Raw genomic sequence first — 13,511 nt, 5'->3', positions numbered from 1 at the left:
TCCACGCGGTCGCATGGGCGACGCGGACGCATGCCAAGCGCGAATCAACAGCGACGCGGCCGCATGACTGACGCGACCGCGTGACAAGAAAAGCTCCGAATGACGCGACCGCGTGACCCACGCGGACGCGTGACAGAGGCCACGCACCAGAAATTGCAGAAAACGCTCCCAGCGATTTCTGAAGCCCTTTTTGGCCCAAATCCAAGTCCAGAAGGCATAGACCAGAGGTTATGAAGTGAGGGATGCATCCATTCATAGAGAGACGACTTTAGTTTTAGTTTTCATTATTTAGATTTAGATTAGAGAGACGACTTTAGTTTTAGTTTTCATGATTTAGATTTAGTTTAGAGAGAGATTCTCTCTCTCTCTTTTAGGATTAGGATTTAGGATTTCTCTTAGTTTGGGAGTGACTCTCGATCCCAGGTTTAATGTTCCTTTACTTTAAGCTTCTCTTTTACTTTTATTCATTACTCTAGTTGATTATTTACTTTTGCAATTTAATTTATGAATTCTTCCATGTTACAGATTATTATTTTGGATTAATGTTATTTGAGGTATTTCAGTTAATATTACTTTCTTTTATTTATTAGTTACAATTATTCCCAATCTGAAGACATTCTTATTCCAGTAGATTTACTTTTCTCCTTTTGGTTTTGGTTAAGAAATCAGTAACTCAGGAGTTATCAAACTCAAACATGCTTGATAATTGTTATCTTTGTTAATTGAATTGAGCTTCAAGAATCCCAATCTTTTCTTAGAAAATAAAATAGGATCCAAAGATCAATCCAATTAATCCCTTGACCTTCCTTTATCTTAGTAAAGGCTAAAAAGTAGATTAATATTCAATTATTATCATCATTGATAAGGATAGCCAGGATAGGACCTCTAATTTCTCATACCTTGCCAAAAATTTATTTACAGTCATTTATTTATTTCACTTGCTATTTAAATTACTTGTTCTTCATTTACTTTAATTGCCACTTAAATTACTTGCTCCTCATTCTCAAAACCCCAATTTACAATCCACATAGCCAATAATAAGAACATACTTCCCTACAGTTCCTTGAGAAGACGACCCGAGGTTTGAATACTTCGGTTATCAATTTATTTAGGGATTTGTTATTTGTGATAACCAAAACGTTTGTATGAAAGGACTTTTGAAGGTTTAGAAACTATACTTGCAACGAGAATTTATCCGCAAATTTCTAGACCACGCAAGAGTTCCTCTCATCAGTCTCATTTAAAAAAATATTAAATAGTTCTTTATAATGGGATATGGATATAGATGCCTATTCAATTAATGATATGTGACTTTGATTCGTTATATGGGCAGCTCAATTTTCCTATGATAAAAGAATAAAGCTCCCAAGTTAAACTAAACTTAAATGAAGTTGAAAAAGTAAACATTGTGCGTGTATAAATAGTGAGGAGGTCTCAGACAATAGATACACAACAAAATACTCTTCTCTCTTTTCATATATATGTACACTACAATAATATATAAATTCTCTCTCTTTTTTCTATCTCTTTGTGAGTATAAATTGCAACATATATAATATTAGTAAATATATATGAATCACTTCTATTATAGTGAGATAATAGTATTGGTGAACATTAATACTAGAGTCTTTTATTTATACTTTTTTATTTTATATTTATTTTCTCTTCCTTATTTATTTATTTTATAATACGTTATCAGCACGAGACTCTAATCAAAATTTAAGAAGACTCGGGTAATAAATTTTTATTATGTCAAAGCTCTCTCATATTGAATTTAATACTCTTGATATATCTGAAAATAATTACTTATCATGGATACTATATGTCAAAATCCATCTTGATTCAATAAATCTTGGAGATACCATTAAGGCTGAAAATAATGTATCCCATAAAGATAAAGCCAAAGCTATGATCTTTCTTCATCATCATCTTGACAAAGGGTTGAAAAATGAATATCTCACTAAAAGATCTTACAAATCTGTGAAAAAACCTTGAAGAAAGGTATAATCATAAAAAAAACAGTGATACTTTTCCAAGCCCGATATGGGTAGACACACTTGCGTTTACAGGATTTTAAATTCATAAATGAATACAATTCATCAATGTTACAAATTATCCCACGAATGAAATTATGTGAAAAAAGATAACTGATAATGACATGTTAGAGAAAACTTTCTCGACCTTCCATGTCTCGAATGTGCTCCTGCAGCAGGAGTATCGAGAAAAAGAATTTAAAAAATATTCTGAGCTAATTTCTTGCTTTCTTGTTGCTGAACGTAACAATGAATTACTTTAAAGAAATCATGAAGCGCGCTTAGCTGGCGCCGCCCCATTTCTTAACGCAAATGCGGCAAATCATAACCCTAGAAGAGGTAAATGGCAAAGTTTTGGTAGCAAGAAAAATAATGAAAGGAAAAAAAACTATGGGAGACTGTACTCTTTTTTCCTTGGTCAGGTTTTTCTCCCTATTGGATTTTTCTTGACAAGATTTTTAACGCAAATGCGGCAAATCATAACCCCAAAAGAGGTAAATGGCAAAGTTTTGGTAGCAAGAAAAATAATGAAAGGAAAAAAAACTATGGGAGACTGTACTCTTTTTTCCTTGGTCAGGTTTTTCTCCCTATTGGGTTTTTCTTGACAAGATTTTTAATGAGGCAGTCCACAAAGGATATTGTATTTTTTCTTTTGGGGTTTTCTTTAGTAAGGTGTTAATGAGGTATAATCCTAAATGGACATCCAAGAGAGAGTGTTGTGATATGGATGTCCATGGGCAGTTGAATTTTTTATGATTGGGAGGCTCTTGTTATCAAGAGAGATTGAATTTAATGAAATTTGAAAAAGTGAACTTGGGAGGTGTATAAATAGAGAGTAAACCCAAACAAAATACACATAAGATTAATATAAAACACTTTTCTCTCTTTCTCTATAGATGCACACTATAACACTCATAATATTAGTGAATATATATAAATCATCTCAGTTATATTGAGATAATAATATTAATAAATATTAATATTAGAGTTCTCTATTTTTATTTTTTTTTATTTTATATTCATTTTCTCTTCTTTATTTATTTATTATTTTACAACAGTTCAGCATTATTCATTTATTCTGCAACATGAACTACTCTGACAAAAGTCTCCTTAACGATCATGCAATTTCGGAGCGTTATCACTTATTAGAGTTATTTGGATTCCTAGAGGGACTCCCTTGCCTCTGATCTAGTCTTGTTTGTTTATTTGTTCATAAAATAAACAACTTGCATAGCGATTTTATTTTTTTTAATATAAACCATACCATTATTTATGCATGTAGTGAATAAAAACCTTATTTAATTAATGTGTACTGAATGATCTTTTTCCGTAATAAATCCAGTATATACACAGAGTGAGAGAAAGGTGGCTCACTTTTGGATATGAAAGTATCATGTGAGTTATGCTTGGTTATGGAGGTTTGTTGTGTTAGACACAGATGTAGTGGTTGGGTTTTAAATTCTACGTAGAAGTAATCGAACCGTCTGATTTATTTGTTGATGAAGATAGGGACACAAATCGGACAGTACAATTTGTGTGTTGCAGAAATTTTGAAATTGGCACTAGTGTAATCAAACCGTCCGATTACAAGCAAGGGAAAAAACTTTTTTAACCATTGATCTAGTAAATCGGACTGTCCGATTTGCTTTTAAAAAATAATATATATATATATATATATATTCAACCCGTTACCTAATTACTGAGATTTCTCTTCTTCTTCTTCACTGATTCTTCTTTCTTCAGCAGCCGAAAGTTCTCTCCTCTTTGGCTGGATAGTCATTTCTGTTTGATATTACAGCTTTAGAATTTTTTTTTAGGTAAGAAAAAAATGGCTGATAGAGTTATGTTGAAAGTGTATTATTTTGGTCAGATTTTATTACAAACATCTGAAGGCGTGAAATTTGTATGTGAGAATCCGTTAGATATTGTTATTCCATTTACAATCTCGTTTGAAGAATTAAAAGGTGTAATTTCTAAGAAGATAGATCCTCAAATGTCAAGGAAAGTGTCATGTATTTTATACAGGTATCCTATATCGGTATTTGGCAGATTCGTTCAATTTCAAACCAAATATATAACTGATGAAGCAAGCATGCAAGAGATGTTTTCAATGTATATTGTAAGTCGCTCTCAGATGTCGTTCATTGAGTTATATATTGAGTTCGAACAATCTGAAGCTGATCGAAATATTGAACAGGAAGATTACAGTAGTGATAGTGAGGAAGAGTTTGACAGCAACTATGAGGTCGTTGGTGCAGATGGAGATGAAGATCAAGCTGACGACATTATGGAGGCAGATGTCACAGAAGTGGCAAATGCACTAGTAAACCAACATCTGTTTGAGGAACAATCTTTCATGCGCGCGTTGGATTTGGAAGCTATGCATGCACCGGAATTTTCTGAATATACGAATGCAGGTACGTAATTTGAATATATGTATGAGATATTAAAATTTTGTTGTTTATTATATTATTGATGGATTAATTAGTTACGTGACATGTGAAAATATAATTAGTTAGCATTTGTTTATGTCTTTATTTAGTTAAATTTAAGAGAATGTTGTATTTTATTATTTATTTGGTTAATATTAACTAGTATTTATTTATGTATTTACGTATTTATTTCCTTGATGGTGAGATAATTAGATGATTCTAAACAAATATATGTATATATTTATATTAATTTAGTTAATGTTTGTTTAGGATGTGTATAAATTTAAGATAACTTAAAAATGATTTATAATTTATCGACAGATTTTACTTTTAATTTCACTTATTTAATATTTATTTATTAAATATTTATCACATGGTAAATTTGCTATGGAAATGAAATTTAGTTCTAGGGAAGCTATCATTATGGTGATGAAAGATTATACCATCTGTAGAGGTATAGATTATCGGATGTATGAAAGACAGAAATTTGTAATAGGAAAACATACTTGGCCTTCTTGCAGTTCATCTAACAACCTCCTAAAGTGAGTAAAAGAATGAAATCTATATGGTCGGTCAGTACAATTCTAATTACGCCACCTAATATCATTTATTTTGTTAACAAACCCTAAGCCAAAACATTAAGATACGGTGTAACATATAGCTGAAGTTGTTTCTAGATAGTTTTACCTATTTACAAGCAGAAAAAGCTGGGGATTGATAGGAATCGGCGCAAGAAACGGTAAACGGATCCAAGCCCAAGTCAACAAAAGTGTTAGTGCACCATCGACCTCCTTACAGTCGAAACGAGATGCCCTACAAAGAGATTTGTATAAGTGCTCCAGGCAAGCTGATCTCCAACTGAATTCACTGATACTAGTAAAATCTCACAGCAAAGGCAAAACTTTTCAATGCACCACTGCCTCAAACTTGTCTCCAAACAAGATCGTCCCGAATAACAATATGATGTGGCACTTACATACCTTTGAATCTCAATTTCATCATTCAACATTAAACGGTCTTTTAGCTTATAGGGTATCAAAACTATTTACTGTTGCTCCTATCACGAAAGACCATTAATTAGAATACCAAGTATCATAGCCACATCTTCTAATGTGACGACACACTCACCAATCGAAAGGTGGAGCGTATGTGTATTCGGATGCCATCTTTTGATCAATGTGTTGACCAATGCTCCCTGACACTGGATTACTCCAATTTAGGAAACGTGAAAAAAACTAGTCTCCCGTATATGCCCCTCCACAATAGAATTATACAGATTCGATGGCAAATAGTGGTTACAGGTCAACATCCGTAAACTCTACATAACGTAGCCAAATTTCACATCAATAAAAAATATCCATAAAAATTTAATTATAATAAATATACTAATAAATATATAACTAATTAACTAATAGAATTTAAAAACTAACTATTTACATAACTAAAAAGATTAACTTTCTGAACAACTCTAACATATTAATAATAAATTTCTAATTATTAATAACTAACTTATTAATATAATTCCAAATTCAGTATTAATAACTCTTAGTAACTATTAATAACTATTCTAAATTTAATTATCCATTATAAGCACACGTACATCAGTACATGGATCAATACCATACATTAATATTTTAACTACTGTTGTTATAATTATAACAATAATAATTATTATATCCAAAAATTTAAACACTTATTTATACCACAATAATATATTAGTTAAATATCTAAATAACTCTAACATCACTATATTAATATTTAACATTAAATTTATATACCAACTTTAATGTTCATAATTATTAATTAACTCAATAAATTTATCAATTATTCCTTAACAAGTTACACTAACAAATAACTTATCTACTACTATTATTATATTAATAACAATAATTATTATATCCAAATATTTAAAACATAATTATAATTATAAATATCATAAATATATTAATAAACTTCTAATAACAATTTATTACTAACTAATCAAATATCTAACAACAATTATTAAAACACCTAATTATATCTATATTTATAAAAACAATTAACATATTAAATGCTCTAAAATATTCAAAAATTTATTTAACAAAAATCCATATAGTACTAACTATATTTTCTAACAATATCGGAAATTCATTAACAAAATAAATAAACACATATTTAAAAGTTTTATATATAACGTTATCAATAACATTTTAACTATCATTTAATTATTATTAATAATATTATTTTCTAATATTATTTTTATTATTTTTATTAAATTAAAAAATTAATAACAATAACTTACATAATTTAAGTGACTGAGATCATTAATAATATGTAGCCTTTGACAATCAATTTTTTTAATTTTTAGTCTTCTTGATATATTTAATTATTTATGCTTCGTTGATGTTGGAAATAGTGGCTTCAGTTCTTCAACTTTGAAGAGCTTCAGAGAGAATTTGGTGGTAGGGATGTGGAATTGTAAAAGGGATGGATGAATGAGAGAGAAAGAGAGTGTGTGGCTCGGGAGTATGTAAATCAACGATAGAGGGATCACATATATGGGCGACACGTTGACGACGGTACGTAAATTGAACCGTTCGATTACCTCTCCTTCAAATTAGACCGTCTGATTTACCACCATTCGGTCAAACATCCTGTTCTTCCATAATGGTGCAACGCACCAATTTAGCTCCCATTTATATTAAAAAGTGTACACGTTATATTGAATTATTGATATAATAATTAATAAATTTATATTTTTAACTTTTTGATTAATGGCTTTTTAAAACTTATTAGCAGTTTGAATTGTAATTACCTTTTGATAAGCTACGGACCTAGCGCTCAAAAATCAAAACTAACCGGCAGATAGCGGCTGATATTTGGCAGCGGTTTTTTTCAACCGCTGCTAAATAGAACCTGCCAGCGGTTCTTGCGGCGGTTTTAGGGGACGCTACCAAATGATCTCATTTTGCAGCGGTTTTTCGGTCACCGCTGCGAAATGTACCCGTTTTGCAGCGGTTCTTGTGGCGGTTTTAGGGGACGCTACCAAATAATCTCATTTTGCAGCGGTTTTTCTGTAACCGCCGTAAAATGTAAAGTTGTTGAATACATTGATACTCATTTTGCAGCGGTTTTTGTCTAACCGCTGCAATATTATTTTTAACTTGAATTTTTTTTGTATAAACATTATTGGCTTCTTAAAACTATTCTAGTCCTCGCTATTTTTTTTACTGAAAAAACATGTTTCAAATACTGCAACTTAATGCATTAAATAAATTTTTATTTTTGTGTTACATAAAAAATAATTCATTAATTAAAAAAATATTTATAAATGAATAACTAAAAATAAATTTATGAATCAGGTTTTCTCTTGGACTATCAGCCATTTTGAGTTTGTATTCAACCATAAATGGTAACATAAAAATCAAGTGAACGTCCAAATTCATAAACTCAAAACAAAGTTCAATGGAGCATAAAAATCAGAATTACTAAAGTAGACAAACAAGTTTTGAGTCATAATTTCTCATCAACATCGTATTGACCTGGCCAGAAATACTCTGTCAGAAATCCGCTGCAGTGACATGATAATGGATCTGATAAGTCATCTCTAAATCATGGCAACTTGTTCAAATCGAAACCCCCTTTTTGCAGCATGTACGACATCTTCTCTATGTTGGGTGTTTAAAGTTTCATTGTCTTCTGGAACCTTATTGAGCTCAACATCCCTGGAGATGTCATATTCACCGGAGGAGATAGCATCTAAATCGTCTTCTGAATTAGTGTCTGCTCCATCTAGAGTGTCAGCAACTATTTTGCCTGAATATTCAGCTGATACTGAATATATGAATATGCAACCAATAACATATAAATCTACTTAAAAGATACTGATAACTTCTAGGTCATTACCTAGTTATTAACGAAAAAAATTGCGAAATTATGGAAAGAGGACTTTCAAAATTAACAAATACAAAATTAACTATTACCATCTCCTTCATCGGTAGTTTGGACAGATTTCTTGGAAAGAAGCTCTCTAATAGCACGTTCTATATACTTCAATTCCTCTGTTGAAGCAATCTCCAACTCAACACCATGCGAGTTATTAAAGCGAATCTGCACCATAGTAAAATGTATAGTTGATGGTCTTTTTTGTAAAGCATATTGTGTCTCTGTAATTCACTTTCTATGCTAGAAATTTATTTCTAATCTTTAATTCAGCAAGTATGTCTTCAGATGTCCTACCAGCTACAAAAGTCACAAAAACATAGCCAAATTTCTCCTCGTACCTTAATCCCCATTCATGAAGGTCCTACAAATTTTAGCATGAACGTAACAACTATCATTGGTTAAATGTTGTACGCATATATCAAAGTAAAATACTTATTAATCAAATAATGTTTAACTTAAGTGTTTAAGGGTATGGCTAATGAACAGACCTGCACAGTAGCTTCGTTCGCCATTTCCAAGTATTCATTAGAACAAGAGCATCCTGATATAGCCTCCAACCAAGACCTAACATTCAACTTACGGTACCATATGTCTCTGGCAACCGTAATTGCATGTTTCAATGAAGAGAATGGAGAGGCCATAGCCATTTTGTTAGCGAATATTGTGCCTGCATAGCATGATGAGAAATCCTCCATTTTTATTACTCCTGTTACAACACAATTTTAGCATTAAATATATTTGTCAATGATAACAATATCGTAATTCAAGATAATTTACTCGATATCATAATTTTCTTTATTGGAGGTTAAGAACAATAACAATGATGATGAGAACAACAAAGTCTTGAAAACTAATTTTTAAAAGCAATAATCGTTGGAAAAAATAAGGAACTGGTGGTATTCATGAAAATCAACTTAAAATGAAAACTTAATTCAAATACGAAAACACAGATAGTAATGTAACCAGCAAACTGCGTACATCCTAAACACTATTAAACTTATCAAACACACACAGATACTCTAAAAATGATGTACATGTTTAGCCATATTTTCAGTATGCCACATAATCGATGTTATCAGAAACATCTGCTACTAGGTCTTCTATATCATCATCCCTTGTCAACTGTAACTCACTGATGTCACCTGCTGCTGACATGTTCAACCCGGGCTGAGGAGAAAAAGCAACTTCAACATCATCATTCTCTCCTCCCATGTCATACAAGTCTCGTGGTTTTACATGAACCACTACACTCCATTCTTGATCTACTTCATCACATATATAGTACACGAGATGAGCTTCTGATGCCAATATGTACGGTTCGTCCTCTTCTCGATCACCGGTGTGAATTGGACGAGCGAAATTAACGTTGGTAAGGCCCAGATGGTCTTGTTTGATTTCTCTGCTCGTAGTTGTAGCAGCCCAAATACATTTGAACAAAACCACTGTAAAATGGCAGCTGTAGTTCAGTTCGATTATGTCCACAATTTTTCCATAATATGGAACACTACCAACAGATACTCTGTTGTCACGCATGCTGGCATAACTTCTTGTATTGGATGAGACATAAACTCCAATATTTTGTGTTTTTAGCCCGTCTTCCTTTGTGATAGTTCTAAACTTGTACCAATTGACGTTGTATGCCCCAAAACGTCTTGCCTGAAGCATGGGACCACATGCCAGCAACTTCATTTCTTTCAAATGTACAGTATTGTCCATTGGAACCTAGCACCATAAATTAGAGTTTGTTCATATAAAAAATTGGAGTTCATAATTTATAATTCTAGGGCACAAATAAGTTGGTCAGGTTAAATTTCTACGAACCTCACGCTTGAACCGGCGAAGAAATTCTGCATGCACAACACGGTCTATCCTAGATTGCGACCTTGTTTGATCCTGTAATTTTCGCTTGGTTTCTGACCTAAATATACTTTACGACATAACAAGAAATTAGTCCAACGATTGAGTGTTTGAAATTGGTTATAATCGTGCTTAATGATTACATGTGCATACTTACTCAATAAATAGAGCGATGGCCTCGCAATTGACTAGCACATGACGATGTGTCTGATCTCTTTCCATTGGGGTCAGTACAAAATGTGATACAGCCCCTGAAGCTTTTCCAATTTCTGGGAACATAGTACATCCTGTATTAACTGTAACATCAACAGGTCGATCGTCAACTCGCACTGGTCGGTTGATTCTAGTCTCAATATTATCCAAATATCTGGAGCAGAATGTCAAAATCTCCTCGGATGAATAGCCCTCCGCAATTGAGCCTTCTACTTGTGCCCTATTACGCACGTATTGCTTCAATCGTCCTAAGTACCTTTTACATAAATATGACATAACGCTTAGTATATACGTAACGAATTTGAAAAAAAATGTCTTAAATGCATTTAGTAGCAAGCTAACCTTTCTATTGGATACATCCACCGATAATGTACCGGGCCACCAAGTTTTATTTCATCAACGAGGTGCACCGTAAGGTGAACCATGACAGTAAAGAAGGATGGAGGAAAAATCATTTCCATCTGACACAGAGTTTGCACAACATGATTCTGAAGGGCACCAAGCTGCATAGGATTTATAGCTTTTCCACAGAGTTCTCGGAAAAATGAGGACAGATTCGCAATCACATTTGATACCGGACTTGGCAATGCCTTCTTCACCAAAATTGGAAGTAATTGTTCCATTAGAATGTGGCAGTCGTGACTCTTCAACCCATACAACTTGCGCTGCCGGATGTCAATACAACGAGCAATATTGCTCGAGTAACCATATGAAAATACCACGTTCTGTAGAGTCTTCATGAATACATCCTTCTGTGGATTTGACATTGTGAAGATTGCTGAAGGATACTTACCACCTTCGTCCGGCCACAATTCAGGCCTTATGCCCATGCTTTGTAAATCTTTGCGAGCCTTAAGATTATCTTTTGATTTGACGCTATCGTTTAAGATAGTGAAGACCACATTGTCACAAATGTTCTTCTTTATATGCATCACGTCAAGGTTATGACGCAACATGTGATCCTTCCAGTACGGGAGTTCAAAGAACACACTCCTCTTTTTCCAATACGAGTCATCTTGATCTGCATCTTCACCAATGCGTCTTCTTTTGGCTGTCAGAGTTGAGTTCTTCCCAAACGATACTTGCATGTTACACTGCTGCCTTAAGACATCTGCTCCAGAATACTTCTTCGGTGGATCTCTGCTTTCAACTTGTCCGTCAAATCTAATCCGGTCTACTCTATATTTATGGCCCTGATTCAAGAAGCGGCGATGGCCCGTGTAACACCATTTTTGACTGAATGTTAGTCGCTAAGCCTTAGCGTCCACATTACACGTGGGATAAGCTAACCCACTGTACGTGTTCCACCCAGGTAAATTTCCCAACCCTGAAAAATCGCTAATAGTCCACATTAGCGCCACACGCATCTTGAAAGTGGTCCCCTTATTAGCATCATAAGTTTCAATGCCATCCTAGAGTTGCTTCAACTCATCCACCAGGGGCTCCAAATAAACATCGATGTCATTACTTGGCATTCTAGGACCAGGAATAATCATAGAGAGTATAAAAGATGCCTGTTTCATGCATAGCCAGGGAAAAAGATTGTACGGAATAAGAATCACAGGCCAAATGGAATACGTGGTACTCATATTTCTAAAAGAATTAAAACAGTTACTTGCTAAAGCTAAGCAAACACTGCGAGCATCGTTAGAAAAAAAAGGATACTTTGCATCAAAGTCTTTCCATGCTTCAGCGTCCCTTGGATGCCTCAAGTACCCATCGTTGTTATCTGCCTCTTTAAACCATAACATGTCAGATGAATTTTTGCTACTCATGAATAACCGTTGCAGTCGTGGTATAAGAGGAAAGTAACGGAGAGTCTTCAGTGGGAGAGGCTTTCTGTTTTTCCTGACAGGTATTTTGAGTTTCGTAACGGAACCCTTTCGCGTCTTCTGCTTCCATCGTGAAGTCCCACACTGCTTGCATTTGGCCGCGTCCTCATTCTCACCCCGTACAACATGCAATCATTCGGGCATGCATCTACCTTTTTGTACTCAATCCCCAACTTTCGGATAGTTTTCTTGGCTTCATACAAAGTGGACGGGAATTTGGCTTGCTCAAATGCATCCCGCAATAAGTCCAAAATCATCGACATAGCCTTGTCACTCACACCACACATACACTTAATGTGATAAAGCTTCACTAGGAAAGACAATTTTGAGTATTTCGAGCAGCTGAGATATAATTCCTCCACTCCATCCGCAAGAAGATCGGCAAAATCCTGTGCCTCGCGACTTGGACCATCGTACAAGTACGGCAACTCTATATCATCGTCTTCTACAGGATCCGCTGTTGTGGTCTCCTCACTTCCAGGAGGCATTGTGAAGTTAAATGCCTCGTGCACCATTTGAAGATATGGATTCACCTCGGGTGTAGGTTTCTCAACTATCGGTGTGCAAGTAGAGCTCTCCTCAGCTGGTTTCTCACCATAACGCAACCACAAAGTATAGCCAACGGGAAAGGGCTTTATCAACAAGTGGTCATACGCATCTTCTCTTGTTTGCATAAATTGAAACCCACATTGAGGGCATGGACACTTTATCATGTTATCCGAAGACGCATTCGCAAATGCAAAGTCTAGGAACTTATTAAGTCCTCGTCTATATTCTATACTATCTCGTGACTTAGGAATCCAGGTTTTGTCCTTATATATTATACACCAAATATACGGTTTAATAATTAATGTGATACAACTTTTTCATCACTAATATAATGTTAACTATCTTACTGTATTCATTCCGCATGATATAAGAAATACCGTTCTAAAAACATAACATGTATGGTAAAATACGTGTGCAACTACGAACATTAAAATTTATACTAAAATGTGCAGTACAGGTAGAATATAAAACTAATATAAAACAAAAAATACGCCATATAATTACAGTTATAATACGACGATAGAATTTACGCCAACTACTTTTTGGCAAAAAATAACAAGATTCATTTTTACATATAATAGTCATTCATATAAGTTCATTCATGGAGTACCTTACGAAAATTTTTTGTACGTAAAACACTCCTCCTATAAATCTTTTTATAGGAGGGAATT

The 13,511-nt window shown here is 33.8% G+C and overlaps 1 protein-coding gene across 1 annotated transcript; it reads right to left on the bottom strand.

The window, feature by feature from the left end:
* Positions 1 to 9,439: 9,439 nt before the first annotated feature.
* On the bottom strand, positions 9,440 to 12,234 carry LOC112730312 (uncharacterized). The gene is made up of 6 exons (XM_025780406.1): positions 12,094 to 12,234; positions 11,896 to 11,973; positions 10,802 to 11,652; positions 10,404 to 10,715; positions 10,211 to 10,307; positions 9,440 to 10,111 (listed from the first exon to the last, which is right to left on the bottom strand). Exons 1-6 carry the CDS (start codon positions 12,232 to 12,234, stop codon positions 9,440 to 9,442), a joined length of 2,151 nt encoding a protein of 716 aa, XP_025636191.1.
* Positions 12,235 to 13,511: the final 1,277 nt, after the last annotated feature.

Source organism: Arachis hypogaea, chromosome 12, assembly GCF_003086295.3.
Source record: "Arachis hypogaea cultivar Tifrunner chromosome 12, arahy.Tifrunner.gnm2.J5K5, whole genome shotgun sequence".
Classification (NCBI taxonomy): domain Eukaryota; kingdom Viridiplantae; phylum Streptophyta; class Magnoliopsida; order Fabales; family Fabaceae; genus Arachis; species Arachis hypogaea.
Note: the sequence above shows the minus strand (reverse complement) of the source record. Positions and strands in the feature narration are given on the sequence as shown.

Bases quoted from the DNA above. Each gene is read 5' to 3' on its own strand.
- LOC112730312 (XM_025780406.1), bottom strand. From the start codon at position 12,234: ATGAGTAGCAAAAATTCATCTGACATGTTATGGTTTAAAGAGGCAGAT. The intron at 11,653-11,895 runs GTGGATGAGTTG...TTCTTGAATCAG, and splicing joins ATGTTTATTTGGAGCCCCTG to GGCCATAAATATAGAGTAGA. The intron at 10,112-10,210 runs GTTCGTAGAAAT...TTATGGTGCTAG, and splicing joins TTCGCCGGTTCAAGCGTGAG to GTTCCAATGGACAATACTGT.